Source organism: Porites lutea, chromosome 6, assembly GCF_958299795.1.
Source record: "Porites lutea chromosome 6, jaPorLute2.1, whole genome shotgun sequence".
NCBI classification, from domain to species: Eukaryota; Metazoa; Cnidaria; class Anthozoa; order Scleractinia; family Poritidae; genus Porites; species Porites lutea.
Window position 1 is genome coordinate 11648778 of NC_133206.1, and position 19437 is coordinate 11668214.

General features: G+C 38.8%; 1 protein-coding gene across 1 annotated transcript in view; it reads left to right on the forward strand.

Annotated features, from left to right (window-relative positions):
- LOC140941393 (WD repeat-containing protein 90-like) overlaps positions 1–19437 on the forward strand; it is a 30254-nt gene that overhangs the window by 156 nt on the left and 10661 nt on the right. The window contains 22 exon segments of the mRNA XM_073390386.1: positions 1856–1947; positions 3254–3575; positions 3927–4441; positions 4767–4838; positions 5293–5438; positions 7150–7204; positions 7359–7427; positions 7983–8093; positions 8595–8740; positions 9564–9621; positions 10329–10447; positions 11520–11681; positions 12164–12414; positions 13257–13327; positions 13487–13865; positions 14466–14653; positions 15679–15840; positions 16835–16963; positions 17290–17420; positions 17850–17890; positions 18391–18653; positions 18972–19227. Of these exon segments, the coding sequence (XP_073246487.1) occupies positions 1856–1947; positions 3254–3575; positions 3927–4441; positions 4767–4838; positions 5293–5438; positions 7150–7204; positions 7359–7427; positions 7983–8093; positions 8595–8740; positions 9564–9621; positions 10329–10447; positions 11520–11681; positions 12164–12414; positions 13257–13327; positions 13487–13865; positions 14466–14653; positions 15679–15840; positions 16835–16963; positions 17290–17420; positions 17850–17890; positions 18391–18653; positions 18972–19227 (3738 nt within the window).

Here is a 19437-nt window from a genome sequence, read left to right on the forward strand (position 1 = left end):
AGAGGCGCACTTTCGTCTAAAAATCATTAGGTTCTATGTATTTTTAACAGTATCGTTAAAAGGCAAATAACTACAAACGAGCCAGATTATTCTCAAAGGTTTAAAACAAAAATTTGTCAAATACTACCTGGTCTCCTCCTCACACGTCCGGAAGTGATCTGCTCCCCTCAACTCCCTCCCCCCATGGCTTGGCGATTTTTACCTGTAAGGTATAGGGCAGGGACATTGGAGACCTTTAGCGTCAGGTATTTCATGGGAAAATGCAAACTGCAAAACTCAGAAAGTCATGTGACCACGGTCTTGCGGTCACGTATCAGGTTTGAATGGCAGGAAGGGCTTCCTGCTGTAAGTGCAAAGTGACTCACGGCAAAGTTTTTTGCTACTAAAAATTCTACTGCCTCACGTTTAAAGACACAGAGTAGTTTTTTATATCTGCCTGCAATGTGCTAGCTAGATTTTTGAACTTGAATCAATAAGGTATTCATGTTTTTCGGCGACAAAGTGAGGCACCTTGACTTGACGAAAAATGACATGGCAGCACTAAACAATGAACGCCTTGCTAAAATTTGAAATCCTGGCAACATACTGCAAACGCATAACTGCAAACTTCGGTTTGGGGTTCTCATGAAAAACTTGATCTCTATTCTGACACTTCAACACGGTCTGAGGCATTTAAAGTACTTGGATGACACCCCTTATTGGGACTAACACTTGCTCCATGCATTGAAAACTTTATTATCACAGATGGATGGGGATGGGGTTATTCAGAGACATTGTGAATAGTGGTATGATTTACAAACGGGAAATCATCAAAAGTGAAGAGTGTTATCCTTATACATATACTAGTAATATTCTCTGAGTCTGGCCCACATGTTGAGAGTTCTTTGTGACCTTAAGGTCCAGTTCAGACGCTGAACTTTTCATGAGCGGAACTTAATACACTGAATTAAGTACATGAAAAGTTTGGCATCTGAGTCAATTAGGAACGCCTGTTTTCAATTTGGAACAGCTCAGCCGTTGTTCCTGCCTAGCTCGGCCAAGAATTTCAACTTTTGATCAACTTTAGTACGACTTTGATTCAGACGCTGAACTGCTCATGTATCAAACCTAATGCATAAATTATTATAACAAATTTTATAAGCAGTTTGACCAAAATGAGCATTTTCCTCCTTTTGAATTTAGTTTGGCTGAAATTAAGATCGGCATCTGAATCAATTCAGCCAGTCTAAATGATTGGGGTTGGTCTTAGTAAGCCATTTCTGAGTTTGCCTGGGCCACTGTATCAAAACGAGGTTAAGTGCTCAGCCTTTGATATGGAAATGATTTTTCATTCTCGTACAAATAAAAGTCATTTTCACGAAAAGGGTTGTGCACTTGGCCGTGAAAGTGAGGGTTTTTGGAACTCGGAAGTGGCCTATTTGAATTGGGTTCAGCTCATGGAAAGTTTGGCATCTGAACCGGGCCTAAGAGACACTCTTGCGCACCCTTCCTTGGGAAAGACACTTACGGTACATCTCCGCAAATAACTTTGGGTCCTCATGGACTGACTCTTTGGCGAGGCCTCTGAATGATGCATTATCAGTGCTTGTAAAGGTGGTGTATGTTGGTACATTTTATTATCTTTTTTAAGCAACAACTCCAATAACTTGAATTCCCCGCTAACTCAAACTGTTTTTCGTTTCCCCTCAGAGTTTGAGTTACCAAGGCTCTACTGTAATATCCAGTGGACAAAAAAAGCAATCCCATTAGAGCTGAACCCAAGGAGAAATATTTCTTTTGTGACAAATTGTAACAGTGTTATAAAATTTACTGATGCAACACTTTAACATGCAGCTTTGCTTTTTCTTTCTTGAAGTTTGGCAACATCCTAATGTCAATATTTTTAAACATTTTAACATTGGAGAATGGAAGAAGTGCTCCAAAGAAGGAGAGGTCTCCACTATTATGGTGAGTATAAACATAAAAAGGTTTTCCTAAAGAAATACAGTAGTACTATGGGTATAAAAGAAAGATATGTTGTCATGGTCAGGTGGGCTGTTTGGCAGTGAATGCAAAGCAATCAGCTGGTGATCCGAGCAGTATTCAAACCTCTGATTGCGAGATGGCAGGTCCCAAACAGCTCAGTCAAAATGGCCGGGCAGCTGGCAATTACTCCAGCCGCCTAATCAACACTTTGATTTAGTAATATTAAAATTAATGATTTTGATAACCACCCAAATTTTAGGTCTTTGCTGCCTGCTTCTTTGGTTTTCGGTCTACTATTGTAAAACATTTTGGCTGGTCTGCCTATATGCTGAACTCCCAGTCATCGTGCCTCCAGTTAATTTCTGAGGGTTCATGACCTAACCATATCTATAAGTACGTCCAACAATGTTTAAACAATTTGCACTGCTGTCAACACTGCCTTTGCAAAGGCTTAATAATGATAAAAAATAATAATAATAACTTTTATTATATGGAGGAGAGTGTTTTACTGGGAACTAAACCACTCGTAGATTTCATATGCCACTTCATCCGGGACCCGAGTGGCGTATTTTCCGTATGTCACCTTTGTGAGTGTCGTATCGTTCAATGACGTCACGATTCCCGCCTTTTGCTTTTGTTGAATTGGTTTCTCCATATAATAAAAAGAACATTACACGTTGGCTCAAAGATATGAATTTTATGTTCGAGTGGCAAAAACAATATCTCACTCGTTCGCTTCCCTCACTCGTGAGATATTGTTCTTGCCACTCGAACATAAAATTCATATCTTCTCGCCACCGTGTAATATCCTCTATATATAGCACTACTTAGTTTATTTTTACATATTCTGATCAAAGGCGCTTTACAGGCTTTACAGGTATAATAACATTAAAAATTATGCTATGTTACATATGTACAAAAACTAGCTATAGAGCGTTTTCACATGACGTCACGGCGGCCATATTGGGGTCCCAAAACAATGAAATGGCAGCCATGTTGGTGTCCCAAACCAGTCCTCTGGGAGTTGAACTCTTTTCTTATGCAAATGCTTTCTTTTGTTCCAATAAATTTGCATAGATGCTGGCCACGTAAGTGAAAACACTTTATAAGCAATGAAAAATAACAAAGGAAAACATATTTTAAAAAAATTATCATTAAAATAGGAAATAAATTAAAATGCTGACGTAAACAAAAAGGTCTTAACAGCTTTACGTAATAGCACAAACTTCAACTGTGTGCGGATGTAATAAATAATTATTTTTCTTTCTTTGCAAATAACCCCATTTAGGACAAGCAGCTAAAAGGTACAGTGTACAGAATTACTGGTTCAATTCCTGCCAGCAACTTCATTCAGTTTCCTCGTACTAGTACGCAGTCACTGGGATTGACTGGGCGGTATTTCTACTGCCTCTTTCGGCCAATTCCTGGCAAATATTTTGTGGTGCATATTGATGTGGCAACAGATGAGGGGCTGACCATTAGGATTTCCTTTTCAAACATGTTCAAGGAGTTCAAGTCAACTTCAACGTGGCTGCAATTTCCATTTGTGTCAAGCCCTCCTCCAGGATCTGTTGACGAAGTTACTGTTGGCGAAGCATCAGTGTTAAGTAGTAAGTCCAATAATACTGTAAATCCTGTATTAAGCCCCCCTCCCCTCCCCTAATTATTCTTTACTCATAAATGAGAACAAATGTCTTTTTTTGATCTTCCACTGTCTTTCCTTGTTGTTACCTTTATGAGCACAGGATACCAAAATTATCGATGCCTTCAATTAAATATTGAATTAAATAATTTTGTCTCACTCTGTATCAACAATTTCTTTGTTCATTAACAAACATTGTCTACCCCTCAGCCATCAAACCATCTTTCCAAATTCCCACCCATCTGTAAGTCATGTAGCTGTGAATCAGAATAGTAAATTTTCAGAATAATAAATAATATTATTTTCTTGGGTATCTTAGGTCTTGTTGGTATGACCCCACAGGCGACACGATGGACTGTTCTGGTGCTGGACTTTCGATATATCTTATCTGTTTACCTGAACCGCCATTATGCATACATGAAGAACATTCGTTTGTGTGCCAATATGTTTCTTAAAGGACTGTTTACTAGCGACATTGATTATCAGCCTGGAATCTCTGCTTCTGAAGCCCGGAAACTGGGTTTGTTAGACCAAGGTATCAGTCCCATGCCAAGAGAAATGGCATTTTTGCTACCAAAAGGAGAAGATTGGCTTCTGCTGTATGACTACATCAAGTTTCCCCCTGATTCTAAAGTTGCTCAATTTGGAATCATAGCAAATGTGAAGTCTACATTGAGTCACCACAAGACCGTCCCAGTTCATCAAAGTTCAGAGAGAGAACATTTTCATTACCAGGATAAAAAAATTAAGCCAAATCATCGTAGTCGTGTTAATGTCAATGGAAAACTGCCTAAAGGAAGTTATGGAAATGTTCCTGTAAGGGATGAAGAGAAGGTGAATAATTACTGAGTGCAAAGAATGTCAGTTTTACAGCGTGCCATTCGGGCAAGCTGTAACTGTGGCGGACATGAACTAGCCCAAAAGTCATTTCAACTAGCCTGAAAAGGTTTTTTGATGATCTGTAATTTGAATTCCCTTAAAACCTTCATTTGCCCATTGGGTAAGTTAGGAACAGAATGCATTAGCCTGATAGCAAAATCCACTAGCCCAGGGCTACTGGACTTTACTGACTTTCTCTTTGCCCACCGATTCTATGCTTTGTAGACAGAAAAGCTTGGCAGTGTTATTTTAGTACTGTATGAACATATTTTTTTGTCAGACGGGCCAGGCAGTAGCTTCTAGAGTGGCATTAGGGGACAGACTTAATCCACAGAAACAACCTACAAAGAAGGTATGTGGAAATACCACTCAATATTTGTCAATATTAATTTTCTGAGTCAAAGGGGGAGGGGGCGCTGAGCACATTGTTCATTCTTCAGTTTTCAGCTTAGATATGACAATGCCTCCAGGGAAAAATTGAATATGCCTTTAATTAGGAAGACATGTATGTGTGTGGTACTTCATTTTCAATGTCTTGTCAGTAAGTTTAGGTAATCCTACCTATCCCCTTCAATTTTCATTGTGCTATCCTCGAGCGCTGTTGTCAGAGGAGCTTGGTCTCCAGCTTGCAAAAATCAACATTTTGAGCCTAAAGAGGGGTGCTTTACTGAAGCCAGCACTTTTTCAAGCATTTATAGTAAATGTTTTTCTCTTTCCTTCTCTGTGTTTGTTCTTTCTTGGAAAACTGTGCAAAGGAGAAAGTAGCTCAAGTCAGTCATAACCTATGTGTTATGTTTGTTCCTCAGCGGCAGTTTGTCATTCCTACTGCCCTTCCAGCTGTTGGAGTGCAGGGAGCAGATTTGGTAGATGAGAGCAATGGTGAAGTGCATGTTTATGCCCATCCAAGCAAAGTTGTCAATAATCTTCAGCATCCTAAAGAGAGAGAAAAGGTATGATTTATTTTGAGCCCAATCTTTTTCTTTTATACTTATGGTGCTATTGCTTCCATGTTGCAATCAAAATAAATGGTTTAGCAACTGCATGTAATAGCTGCGCACAGTCCATTCAAGTTCAGGGTAGTACTAGCTGTCTCCCTACATTACCTACCACCCATTTGCTGCCTTTTCACTTACCTACCTGTCCCTCCCCCAACTCACTGGCCTGCTGCCTACCCCCTGCTTGTACTAACCTACTTCATACCTACTGACCTACCTACCTACCCACCCGCACACTTGACTGGCCTATGAAATCAAACTTACCTAACTTTTGGGGATAGTTTTTCTTTCAGGAGAAAAGGCAGAAGTTAGTACCTACCAGTGGCGGATCTAGAGGAGGGGCCTGGGGGGCCCACTCCCCGCCCTTATTTTAGACCCAAATGAGGCCCGCAGGGCTGAAAAAAAATTTTTTGAGCCCCCCCCCATCTGAAGGTCTGGATTCGCCACTGCCTACCTACGTGTCTGCCAACCTGTTCATCCACCCCCTGACCTGCTTACATGCTTACCTACATGGGGACAGGGGTGTTTACCATTTACACAAACCAACTGGGTGGAAACCTTGAGCATTATCGTAAAGTCTATGAAATTTGATGTGGTGGGAGATCAACAGGCTACACAGTATATCAAAATCAGCTTAACAGACCAAAAAGAATAGAAAAATTGCATCACCTCACAAACCACGGCCCTTATTTTCTGAAGCTTCCCATACAGAATGGCCCGAACTATTTGATTTTCCAACTGCTTTTTTCAGTTTTTCTATGTAAATGGTAAGTGCCCACTCCCTTGTGTACCTACTAATCTACCTGCATACTTTTTTACCTGCCCACCCAATGACCCACCTATCTGCTTACCTTTTAACAGTTAGTTTTGACCCACCTGCCTACATTCCAACTTAGTACCTACGTAGGTTGCAACTGCTCCAGCATAGATAATAAATTATTGTATTTTAATTGGTTCCTTGATGGCCAATTTAGACGGTACGAATTTTTCTCACCACTATACTGTACATTTAGCATACGTCACAACTATCGACCTTCCACATGCACACAATTTTCACTTACGATATCCACATGTGTCGTACGGATGTCGTCGGTCTAATTCACACAACATGATCTGAGGTGAAGTCATGACGTATACTATTTGCGCATGATAGTCGTAAGTAAAACTCGTACCATCTAAATCAGCCTTTAGACTTTTGTTTTCACAAAAAAAAACATGTGATGCATTTGTGAGTAAATGAAGGTGCTATCCTAATGGCTAAAATATGTTTCCAGGCTGCTCAAAATACAATAACACTGAAATGCAATTTTCATGAGTCTCAAAATTTTTTCTGGGCCCCACCAATGAAAGCAGGGCTGTCTCCCTCCCATACCGACCCCTACACAAACCTGCCCGGCTGTGCTGTGTAAAAGCCATGCTTTTAAATCTAATCAGTTGTTGCCTACTTACACATGTAATGGTTTTCTCCTTTTATATTCAATTTGCTGAAGAACCCTGATTTACCTACCAAGCAACCTACCTACTCACCAATAATTATACCCACTTACCTCAAAAGTACATACCTACCACTTACTTATGCAGGTTTCCTTTCTAATTACCTTCCTTCCTCCCTCACAGTGTGTACTTGTTCACTGGCCCATATTACACAGCAGTTTTTTATTTTTTAACTTCTTAGTTTCAGAGAGCCGAAATACCCAAGGCGACTAAGGCAGGAAACTTTACGGTAAAAGTGGTTTCATTTTTGTGTAATTGAACATTTATTGCTAATACAGCATAATTAACTAAATGCACTTTTATTATTTAATTACCCTCCTTTCTGGAGAACTGCAGATTCCCAAAATATCGAATGGAATCAACTTTTCTTGCCTTTTTTGTAGACTCTCAAACCAGATCCCATTTTGTCACTCAAAAGAGTGGTAGGCTTTGGAGGTGGTACTTTTCGTGAGGTAAGCTTGATTTTGCGCTTTCGTTTCATTTTCTCCAGTGGCAGTCTGTGGTTTTTAATCCCGCTTTTAACAGGCAATAAAAAGTGGCAGAGGTAAAAAGTGAGCTAATCAAAAACTGAGCATTGTAAACAATTTTTGCAGAAAAAAGGGATCAGGCTAGGGACAAATCTGTACTTTCATTTTTGAACTGATTTAATTTAGACAACTTGACTGAGCTTCTGAATGATTTTGGCTCTATTATTGTTTGCCTAACAGTGTAAAGAGCTTTTCAGTTTTCTCTAGTCCCATTTCTCCGTTAAGAAACTGTTTAACAGTCAGTTGGTTTATGTAGTTTTTCAAAATGACAAATTACTATTAAATTATTATTATCCCAAATTATAGACCAGTATCCAAATTAACAAAGCACAATACAATAGTTTCACTTTCCTGATATGGAGATGATACCCCATATTTAAAGCAAGTAAGTGAAGGGAATACATGGTAGTAATTTTCAACAACACAACAACATGAAATGTTATTTTTTTATTAAACGAGTGTCAATCTTTTTGCTTAAAGGCACTGTGGACCAAGAATGGATCATGTATTGTGTACCCATGCCATGCCATCATTGTGTCAATAGATGTTACATCAGGTCACCAACAGTTCTTTATGGGCCATACAGATAAGGTATTTTAAAGTCCTGTGTAGTAGATACCAATTCCAGAAGAAAAAAAAATGAAAGTTGCCTGTGAGTAAGGCTTGATAGCCCTTGAATTGAACAAAGGCAAATGTCAAACAGGGAAACAAGGAAGTAATATTGGTATCAACAATTTATAAAACCACTTTCAATCTGCAGAACAAAACCTCTCCCTGCAGGCGTGACATGTGTTTTGGAGTCTGGACATGTTTTTGAGTTAAATGTTTGTGGATTCTGGGGTGTGTTTTGGATTCTGGGAAGTGTTTGTCCCTACTACGAGTCATGGTATATTTGATAGGAAATGACTCTTTTAAAGATTACCTTGGTCCATGCAAATTTCATTATTCATTTTGTTTTTCCTTGTTCTATGATATTAAGTCAGAGACACTTTATTTATCTTTTTCAGGTGGGGTTTGTTATACAAATATGATGTTTTACATTTGTTGCTTAATAAAGTGTGTGAGTGCGTGTGAATTTTGTCATATCTTTAGGTTTCTGCACTTGCATTTGATGGAAAAACAGACATTTTAGCTTCTGCTCAAACTGGTTCACCATCAGTTATAAGGATGTGGAAATACCAGTCACGAAAATGCACTGCCATGTTTAGAGCAGAGGTTCATAATGTTCACTGTATAAGGTAAAAGCCAGCTTTTTGAAAGTTTTTTAGGGTTGAAGATCCTGTTGAAATGGCTGTTAAAGTGACAACCCTTGAAAAAATACTGACAATACCCCCTCCGCCTTTGAAATAGAGGTGTTCTACACCTCTAAATTAAGACTTTTTCTTTTGTTCAACTCTTCTCAAAGCAATATTAAGTTGCATAATTTTATCAGGGCAAATTTCAGAACTTATCCATGCTCTTCCAGGGACCTGGAGACTTCTTCACCTTAATTTACTAACTTGTTGGATATGTTTATTGACAAAGGGCTTAGTGCTGAGTGGTGCAGAAATGCAAGCAGGGGTTTAACTGTCACAAAACTCACAAAACTGTGAAGCGAACATTTGAAATATGCCAGGAATGTTTATTGTGTTATGAGCAGTCTCAATGAAGATCAGGACATGCGAGCAAGGCACAAAACCACAAACTACTGTTGTTGGACGCAGTTGGTTGGGTTTTCTCATGCCAGCCGTACTTTTTCCTTAAAACACCGTAACATTCCAGAAATAATTTTCTGGTGTTCACGGTTTTCTGAGCTTTACAGTGGTACTATCACTGACAGTTACAGGGCTGTCATGAAGATTTCAGGGGTACATGTAATATTAGTAGATGGGGAATTGAACATCTAGGGAGTCTTTTTCCTTTTTTAGTTCTTTTTTCCTTTTGTTTCCTATGCATGAAAGTAGCCAAGGTTCATACTCATAGAAACCAAGGGAAATCCCTGCCCCCGGTCCTTATAGTGACAGCCTTGCAGTAATGACATTTTTATTTAGTGCAACCTTATTTATTTCTCAAATATTTTAGTTTATCGTACAGTGGAAACATTCTGTGCGGAGTTGGAAAAGATGGTCATGGCAAACAGGTGAAGATGTATCTCTTGAATATTAGGCTGATTTAGCAATAGAATGGGAACGTCAGTTGCCAACAGCGTGCACAAATCAAACAACTGGGTTGACCAATGGCACAGTGGCAAATTGGGCACAGGAAGTCAAGTTTAGTCCTTACCGCACGCTTTCCCGTCGTCAAATGACGTTCCCGTTCTGTTGCTAAATCAGCCTACTATCTGCGTTCTGTGTCAATGGGGTACCTGAGGGATCAAGGAGTTTCACCGTTGGAAGTCCTTTCTTTCTATTTGAAGGAAGTTTGAATCAAATGGAATGTTACTTGCCATTCTCATATTCACCCCTTTCAGATTTCAGTGCATGTTCTGAGGATTCTTGGTCAAACCTCAAAGCACATTTCAGCGTGTTGATGCATGGCAACTTTTTTCTGTGGAGAGCATCCTTTGGTTTCTTTGTATCCCTCACATCTTATTCCCTTATCTCCCAGTGTAAACAAAGTGTATGTGATGATTGCCTGGACAACTCCATGCGGCGTAGAGCTCATGGCTGAGTTGCAAGGATGGCCAGCCATGGGAGCAGTTTTCTGTCTAGACCCAGCTGGTCACAGTGGAGGCCCCAGACAGACCAGGCACCCATCTTCCATACACTGTACAGTGTGATGCAATTGTTAACCTTCACTTTAACTACATCATTCTTTGAATTTGTTATAATGTTATCACTGTTTCAGATGGTTGTGGTGTGGGATGTAAGCCATGCTGTCAGAGGTGGTGAGATGTCTATCATTGCCAAGGCTCACACTGATGTTGACATTTGCCGCATGAGGATAGCAGAGTTTGATGACAGCAGGTACTGCAAATTAATAATTGAAAATAATTATCTTTTTGTTTACCTCAGTATTACACTATCTTTTAGTGATGACATGAGTAGTATAGTAGGGACGTTTCTCCACTCTTTTGAATTAGAATCTCATGAATAGGTATCCCACCAGAGTAACGGGTCCATACTATACTCTTGACATGTGATTCCATTTAGATCATTTTTAATATAAAGGAATATATATTTTATTTCAATTGATGTCATTCAGAAGTCCTTCTTCAACTTCGTACCAGTTAATAAAAAATGAAAGGATATAATGCTTCATTTTCCATTTTATATTATTATTTAATAATAATTATGATAATAATCATTATTGACAATAAATGTATAGTGATAATGTTATTATTGCTACCACTATTAATTTTGTAATACCATTTGACAAAAGCCAGGTTTTATTCACAGGATACTCAGGAGTGTATTAGAAATACTGTGACACTCCTGGGTTGCCTGTGGCCCAAGATTTCAACTCCATGGGTCATAGTATTTCTGATGTCCCGGTGCTGGGTATGGCTTTATGTAATGAAACAAATATCTAGTGAAAGCACCTTGCAAGGAAGATAATTGTGAACCTAGGTCTGTTCAGCTAAAAGGACTGAGTATTAATTTCATGAGCTTCCTTTAAACTGCAACATGCACGTATGAGCCCACACACTACTATTTACAAGCGTATGTGCTTTCATTTAATGTCTTAATCGTATTTGCATAGTTCAAAGTTTTACTTTGCACTGAAGAAGGGTTATAAACCAGAAACCTCTTTCAAAGACATTTATGACACTTAAGACACACCATATCAATTATCTTATTATCCTATGCATCACACCATTCTGTTCACCAAACAGGGCTTTCAGGAGGTCCTGTCTGCCTGTCATTGTTGTTGCTTGGTTTGTTAGATTTAACTTTTACAAACAAGTTAAAAGTAACATGTGTTAAGACTAAAAATCTGCATTTAGCAATTTATTCTTTAACCTGGTGCTTCTATACCTATTCAGTTGTTGCACATTTTTTGTTAAATACCTTTATATTTTAAACATTTCATTGACAGGCTGGTTTCCTGCGGCAATGACAACATCCGGTTCTGGCGAATTCGTCATGGTTCTTTAAGATCATGTCCTGTTGACCTTGGTCGTCATGGTTCTGTTGATTTTAATGACATTGTCTATGGAGCTAAAGATCCTTTAAGTGCAGATCCTACAGTTAGGAAAGTGTGAGTGTTATTATTATGATTTTTTTTGTTGTTCATTGTTTTGCAGTTCCATCAGTGGCTTTGGTGTGGGGTCAGTATACCATTAAACAAGCTTTTTTGGGGAGTGAGGGGCACCCCAGCTTTAGATACCCATGGAAAGGGATGCAACCAGAGTCTGAACATAAAATTATTGGATTCATTTGAGCACTGTTGGTTAATGGCAGTTATGTGCTGAGTTTGAAATGAAACAAACAATATTCTTCACCTCAGTAGTAATAAAATATACGGAAAAGAACCTTGATATAATGGAACCTTGTTATAGCAAACATGTTTTGCCGTTCCCTTGCCCCTCATTTCATCAAAGTACCACTGTAGCCAAGTATAAATTGCATGCAAATGAGGGCCATCCAAAGACAAATTTCGCTACGATATGTACACAGCTGTAGTTCTGGAGGACTCTGATCAACAATCTTCCTGTTTACTTTTTATTGATTGTTCTGCAGATATTCTTGCACAAGCCATGGAACAGTGTATCAGATTGACTATCAGAAGATCATGCTGGACAAAGTTATCAGACTTCTCCCTGTGGGTTCATATCACAATCCTGTGGGTAAATATGGTGGCACCACTCCAACTGAGTTTGGGCTTGGAATTAACTCACTCTGTGTGAATGAGTCATTCTGTGCCACTGGATCTGATGATGGTATACTTCGATTATGGCCTTTGGACTTCTCTACTGTCTTCCTTGAAGCTGGTAATAATATAAATGTATCAAATTTTTGTCTTTTAATCTTATTACTAAATTATCATAATTAGTTCTACTTAAAGATTGTTTCTTTGTTGAGTTTTTACCCATGATCGGTTGACTGAAACAAAAATGTCAGGTCAGAGTTTTTATGGTAAATTGAAAACATGATGTCATTATGATAGGGATATCTTTTCATGATGTTTTGCTTTCTATGAAATGGTAATCTTTTCATTGACAAACCTGCAACTACATGACTGTACTTCCAGTTTTATAAGATTATACCACGAGGACTGTCAGCTACAATGTATGTGTTACAGGTCAAATTTGTTCTCAGGTTAAAATTTTTTAACCAAGGTTGAATTCCTTTGTCTGCTAGGGCTAGAAGACAAAGAAAATTTAGAATCAACCTAAGTTAAATCAAAATAATTTAATCTGAGATCAAATTTGACCTGTAACAAAATCTAAAGCAATTTGTTTTGTGGCGCAAGTGACTTGAAATGCAGCACTCTAAACAACCTTAAGTTTTGAATCTTGGCAAAAATGCTCAAAGAATAGATAAAATGGTCATAGTTTTTAGAGTAATTTGTGAAAAGCTCTATAGCTAGGTACTTCATAAGGCCTAACCATTCAGTAGCTTCCTTAAAGTGATGATCATTGTCTTGGCCATTGTGACTGCACAAGCTTGTCCTTATCTTGTTAATTAACAGCAATGAAAATTTTAAATAACTGAAGAAAAAGCCATGATTATCCTTAAATAACAACTGATTCCTTGTTCTTTTAAATGGCTGTAAACATACATTCTCAGAGCTGACAAACTGAAAGATTGTTCAATTTTATCTTTTTGTCAGAACATGAGGGGCCACTGACAGCTGTGAATATATCCAGTGATGGATTGTTTGTTTTAGCAGGGACAAAAACTGTAAGTAAGCATCATAACATTTATGCAAGGCTCCTGAGTCATAAATCAAGCTTGTTCCTGTTGAATTTGTTTTTGCTGTAATAACAATACTAATATTCTTCTACATTTTGGAACGATTCCATATCAGCTTCTTTAATTTCGCTGTTCATTTTTTCAAAGGGTAATCTTGGTGTCTTACAAGCTTCAGCTCGATCCTACACCACTCTAATGAGATCACACACTAAGCAGATCCTAGCCATGTCCTTTGATTCAACGCGTCGTTATCTGGCCACAGTGTCTGCAGATCAGTCCATTAGAGTTTGGGATCTTGATACTCTTGCACAGCTGTTTGATTTTCAAGCCCCAGGAGAAGTTCCCTGTGCCATTGCTTATCACCCCCGACTGCAGTGCTTTGCTTGCGGCTTCATGTCTGGCTGTGTCAGGGTGTTTGATGTTGGAACAACAAATCTCTTGGCTGAACATAGTCAACATGCTGGTCAAGTAACTGGTTTGGTGTTCTCGCCAAATGGAGAGTTCATGCATAGTGCAGGTGCACTAGGTAATGAATGGTAAATTGATATGAAAGTTTAAATGACAGAATCCTAGCTCATTCATGACTATTGTCTTCTTCATATTGCTCCCTTTGAAAATGAACCTCAGGAATCCAAAACTTTTTCCAGTTTTCCTTTCTTTTGAAGAATTGTGTAAGGATCCTTGAAAATTAGCATCTCAAAACCAGGTTCAACTTAAATGATATTAATTCATTAACAAGCTTGTGTCTCTTAAATTCACTGATGTTTGCCATTATTGTTTGTGCAAATCCTTGCTGTGCACACATTATTCATGTCACATAGTCATGTTCCTGAAGGATTTTCAAAACTAGTATATTTTCATCTTTTATCAGCTGAAGGTTCTTTTCTGTTTGAGTCTGATGAAATGCATGACAAAAGTGCATAACAATAAATACTATTTTTCTTAACATCAAAAGCATATTCTAACATTCTAGTCTTTTATGGTACTGGGTTTTGCTCTTATGCCCCTTACCTCCCTCCTAAATTGCATTTTGTAACTTTACTTCACTTCTGGTCTGCCGTAAAAGCTTAAAAGTTTTCAAAGAAATTATTTTTACTGAAGCTGTGTCTTCTGTCTTACTTGGTAGGTTCTCTTGCCCTGTATGATGCAACTGATGAGGGGTTCCAGCTGATCCGTGTACTGCCCAATACAGTAGTAATGGGGGGTAAGTTTGGACCACATGTACTGAGTGTGAGTGAAGACAGCCTGAGGTTGGCATTTATTGGACCATCTGAATACACAGTGACTGTTGCCAATGCTAGATCTTTGGATGAAGTAAGTTTTAAGTGAGGTTATCTTTTTGTTCCTGTGATTTGTTGTGAACAGTAATAAAAACCAGCCCTCTCACTCTTACATGTACCACAAAGTCAACTCTCTTAATGGGCTCCTCCCTTAAATTGGGACTTCTAGTGCTCGTCTTTGTTTATCCTTTTGTGTGACTATAAGGTTGATCTTATTATGATGGACACTCCTTGTCCCAACTATGTCCATTTTTAAGAGAGTTAACTGTACTCATAGTGATGTCAGTAAGATTTTAGGGCTCCAGGTATATGTAATAAGTAGACATGGAATTGAGCAGCGAGCATGTTCTTTGGGTTATATTAATGTTCCTTTTTTCCCCTTTAAAAGTAGCCAGGGGTCAAGCTCATAGTAGCCGAGGGAAATCCCTGGCCCATGGTCCTTAGTGACAACTGTGATTTACTTGCAAATGATTGTCTAGTCTTATTTTTAAACAGTCTGAGAAAAGTGTGATCATTCTTCTCAGGTTCCTTAGGCAGAAGTTGCAGTAAGAAGCATCAAACTGTCTGAAATTAAGTTCTAAAATTCAGCCTCGGCAGGGAAAGTTCAGTCAGTATAGCAGTGGACTTCAGATAAGAGGTTGTGGGTTCTGTCCCTTTGAGAGGACCAATACTCAGGGTCCAATAAACTGAGAAATGAAGATGGTGGCTTTGCGAATGGCTTTTCTCACATGACTGGGGTGACCCTGTAGAAAGGGCAGTGTTATCTCCAGGGGATGGTGTAAAAAGTAAAAATGGTGTCCAGCCATTACTACTTTTGTGCCAAATACTTTGACTTTTAATCAAGTACATGTTTAACAAATGCTACCATTGGGTGAAAGTTGGGCTTGACTAATTTGTAGCATGATGAACCAGTCAATTAAATGCTTTCATCACTTAACAGACTGAAATGAGATTGTCAGTGTTTATCAAAGGCATTAACATTTAATAACAGGAAATGTGACAGAGGGCAATGTGTGTAAATGTTAAAGTGCTAACAGTGTTTTTCATATCTGTTTTGAGGTTTTACGAGTGGATATCAGCACAATCACTGCAGATAGATCCATTGTAGACTCAGCCTTTCATGTTTGTTTTGCCCCATCATCCGTCAAACAACTGTTGGTTGTCACTTCAACAATAAGGCTGCTAAAACTCGATTCCCATAATGGAGTCCTCTTAAGTGAGGTTTGTAATTTATAATAATCACTGATAAACTGCCATTACATTTATTTTACATTTTTGTTTCATGTTCAGGTATTTTGGCTTTACCTATACTTACAGTTAATCTAAGACTGGGTTTTTGTTCAAACTGGAACGACCATACTTTGGGTCTTCCTTTGTTTATCATAGAATGTAATTTGTTTTCCATAGAACACTTTGGAGCTCTGAAGAATTTGTTTCAAAGTGTTCATGAATTCTGACCAGGGGAAACTGTTGATAGTCTTTAATGACAGAAGAAAATCAGAGTTCCCAGCGAAAAATTAAACCTCTTAATTCAAGGATGAGAGCCAACAACAACAAATTAAACCTGCATTGCATGCTGGGACTTGGTTCTTAAGGCGTTATTTTTTATCAGCGTGAACGAAGTCACCTAACCCTGTCATAATAATTTTATTACATTATTCAGGGTTGTCATTAAGAGCTGGGGGCCGGGGATTTTCCCCGGCTACTAAGAGAGTGGCCCCTGGCTACTTTTATTGGAACATAGAACGAAAAGAAATCCCTAGCCGTTTGATTCCCTGCCTACTTGTTGTATTTACCTGGCAACTTGAAATCTTAGTGACAACCCTGTTATTTTTGGGCACATGTCAGTATCATACAGATCTCAAGATGTGGTGGCCAATCAGTTTAAAACATGTGATTGTCATAGTTTAGTTCTATGGGTCCAGATTCAAGCCATTCCATTTCTCAGCCAAAAGACATTGCTCCACTTTGTCACTCTTCACTTGGGTGTATAAATGGGCAGCAGCATCATAAGGCTGCATTTCTTCCATTAGGGAGTAGCAGCACTCTTGGGTGCTTCATGCAACAGAACCTTTATTAAGTTCCAGCCATGTGAGCTTCTTGATTCGCTTAGCATTACACTCCAATGCTCATTTTTGGAATTTCCTACTGGCAAACAGTTAATTCTGGGAATCACAATTTTCTACTGCTAAATGATATACTTCTCCTGTCTTAGATCTCCAACATACATCGTGGCGGTTGTTCTAGTTTAGATGTCAGCCGTGATGGCAAACATTTAGCCACTGCAGGAGATAGAGTTATCAAGATTTGGGACTACCACATGAGGCTGGATATCAACTTTCAGGTACTGGAATAAGAAAAAAAAAGAGAAATGTGATTGGATTCAAACTCAGTTGTTTACAGGTTATGGAAACCCAAGGCTGCTGGTGGGCAGCTTTTAGATTTTACAGTAAAATATTATCACAAATCTAGCAAGAGTGGGTGCCTTTCCCTGAGTTTGTTTCACATATAAAAAACAAAACAAGGCTGCAACATTTACCTTGAAGTTACTTTATACTGTAGAAACTGAAGCTGTGGAATATGGGGAATTTTACAACTGACCATGTCATTAGTATCTAATCAATGTCTCTGTACTCAAAGCTATCCTGCACTTTCTCTTTCATAATATAGGTTTTTATAGGACATTCAGACCATATACAGCAGGTTGCATTCACCCCTGATTATCTTGGTCTTGTCAGTGTAGGAGAGGCCATCCTTTTGTGGGATTTTCATGGAAGAGGAAAACATCTTCACATAAATGGGTATGTCAATAATAATTTATTGGATTATAAAAGTCGTGTCCTAAAGAGAAAGCTCTTTGGTCGTATTTACATATTGAAAGTGATTTGGTTACTGAGGGAAATGTTTTATTTCCTAGGTAATTCTCCCTTCACAGGCTGGTGTGTAAAATTTACCCTTGTAATTGGGCCTATTAAAATGTCAATCATAGTAATTTTATCACTGACATCTTGGAAAATAATAATCGGAAAGTATACATTTCTAAAAGGCACCTTGATCCTCTTTGGAGGAAAATTAAAGTTACTAGCCCCAAATGATGCCTGGGTACCATTTGAGCATGCATCCCTAAAGATGACATAATTTAAGTACTTATTACTGAGTAAATGCGGGCTTTTATTTTGATTGCAAATTGAACAATAATTTTTTTTTGTTTTTTGTTTTACAATATTCAGGGGGCGTGAACCACGGAAGAGCTATATTCCTGATGCACCAGGTATACAGTATTGTACATCAGACATTATTTTATTTTATTAGATTCGCCAATTATTGGCAGGGTCACCGCAACAGCATTACTGTGCATTACTGTGGGCCCATAACAGTCCCTCCCCCCATGAGAGATAGACCACCACACCGGGGACTACGTCCCCTACTCTTTACGAACAGTGTATGGGTTCTTTAACGTCCCACAGAATTTATATATGCAAGGGTTGTGAGATGGGGTCTACAGTTTATCGTCCTTATCCAAGAAGACGAGAAAGTCTAACCGTTTGCAGATGTCTTTACAAAGGCAGCACTTTCTCCTCAGTTAGTTAAAGACCCTGAGTATTGGTCCGGCTGGGACTTGAACCAGCAGCCTCCCACCCAGCAGACCAGTGCTCATCCAACTGAGCTAACCGGGCGGTGGGTTATACCTCCATTAGAGGAAAGTTCAATTAAGTTGGTATTTATCTATTAACTTTGTTTATCAATTTTTTTTTTCCGTTTTAAATGCAGATAAAAGTGTGAGAATTACTCCTGAAAGACCATACAGTCCTATGCGTGCTCAGCCACACACAGTCACTCCCAGAAAATATGTTCCTGTACCTGCAACATATGAACCTCCTCAGTTTGATGTAAGTCCAATTCCTGCTAATGGTCTGGACAATGAAGAAGTGCCCAATACCAGACACGATGGAGTGCCTCATACTGAAAGACATGAATATTATTCTCCAAAGAAAATCCTGCAGGAGCAGATTCCAGAGGGCCAAAGCAAACATGTAAGTAACATTGTGAAGGTATTGTTTAAAACACAAAGAGGATGCTAATGATAACAGTAGTCGTTTTATAAGTAGGTTGAGTATGATTGTCCAGGTGAATGTAGTCCTGAATAGGACTGTTGTTGTTGGCAGTGACTGACGTTTTGACAATCTGTGCGGTAGTGTTCTTCAGAGTCAAAGTGAAGAAGACTACCACACAGGTTGTCGAAAGGTCAGTCATTGTCAACAACAACAGTCTTATTCAGGACTATTTCTTTCTTTCAGGGTTATTTCTTTCTTTAGTGTCAGTTAATGTATGCTGTTTATTGTTTTGTTCAGAAATCACCCATCAAGACTAAATCACCTGCAAGGAGACTCAACTTCAATATCCCTGCAGCTTCTGAATCTAGAATCCCAAATGGGGAAATTCATCATCCCCCTACAGTCACCAAGCATTTCAAGAGGCATGATAACATGTCCTCCTTGGCTGAACGCAGGTACACCGCTCCACCTAACCAAGCAGGCCTCCAGCTAAAATCTGTTCTTGGGTACAATGGAAATGGAAGGAAGAACATGATTTGGAAATATGATACAGGTACTTACAGCTTCTGTAGTGGTGTAAGTAAACATAGCCTTCAACTGCAATCAGAAGGTAGAGGTTGCTCACAACTCACAGGTTAATACCATGGATAGCTTGAGTAATCTGGATCTTCTTGAGAAGCTTTGGCTTTAGATGCCCTCCCCTTAGAATAACTTTCCTGAAGTGATACTCTGTCTGAAACCCGGTCATAAGCGCTGATTAGAC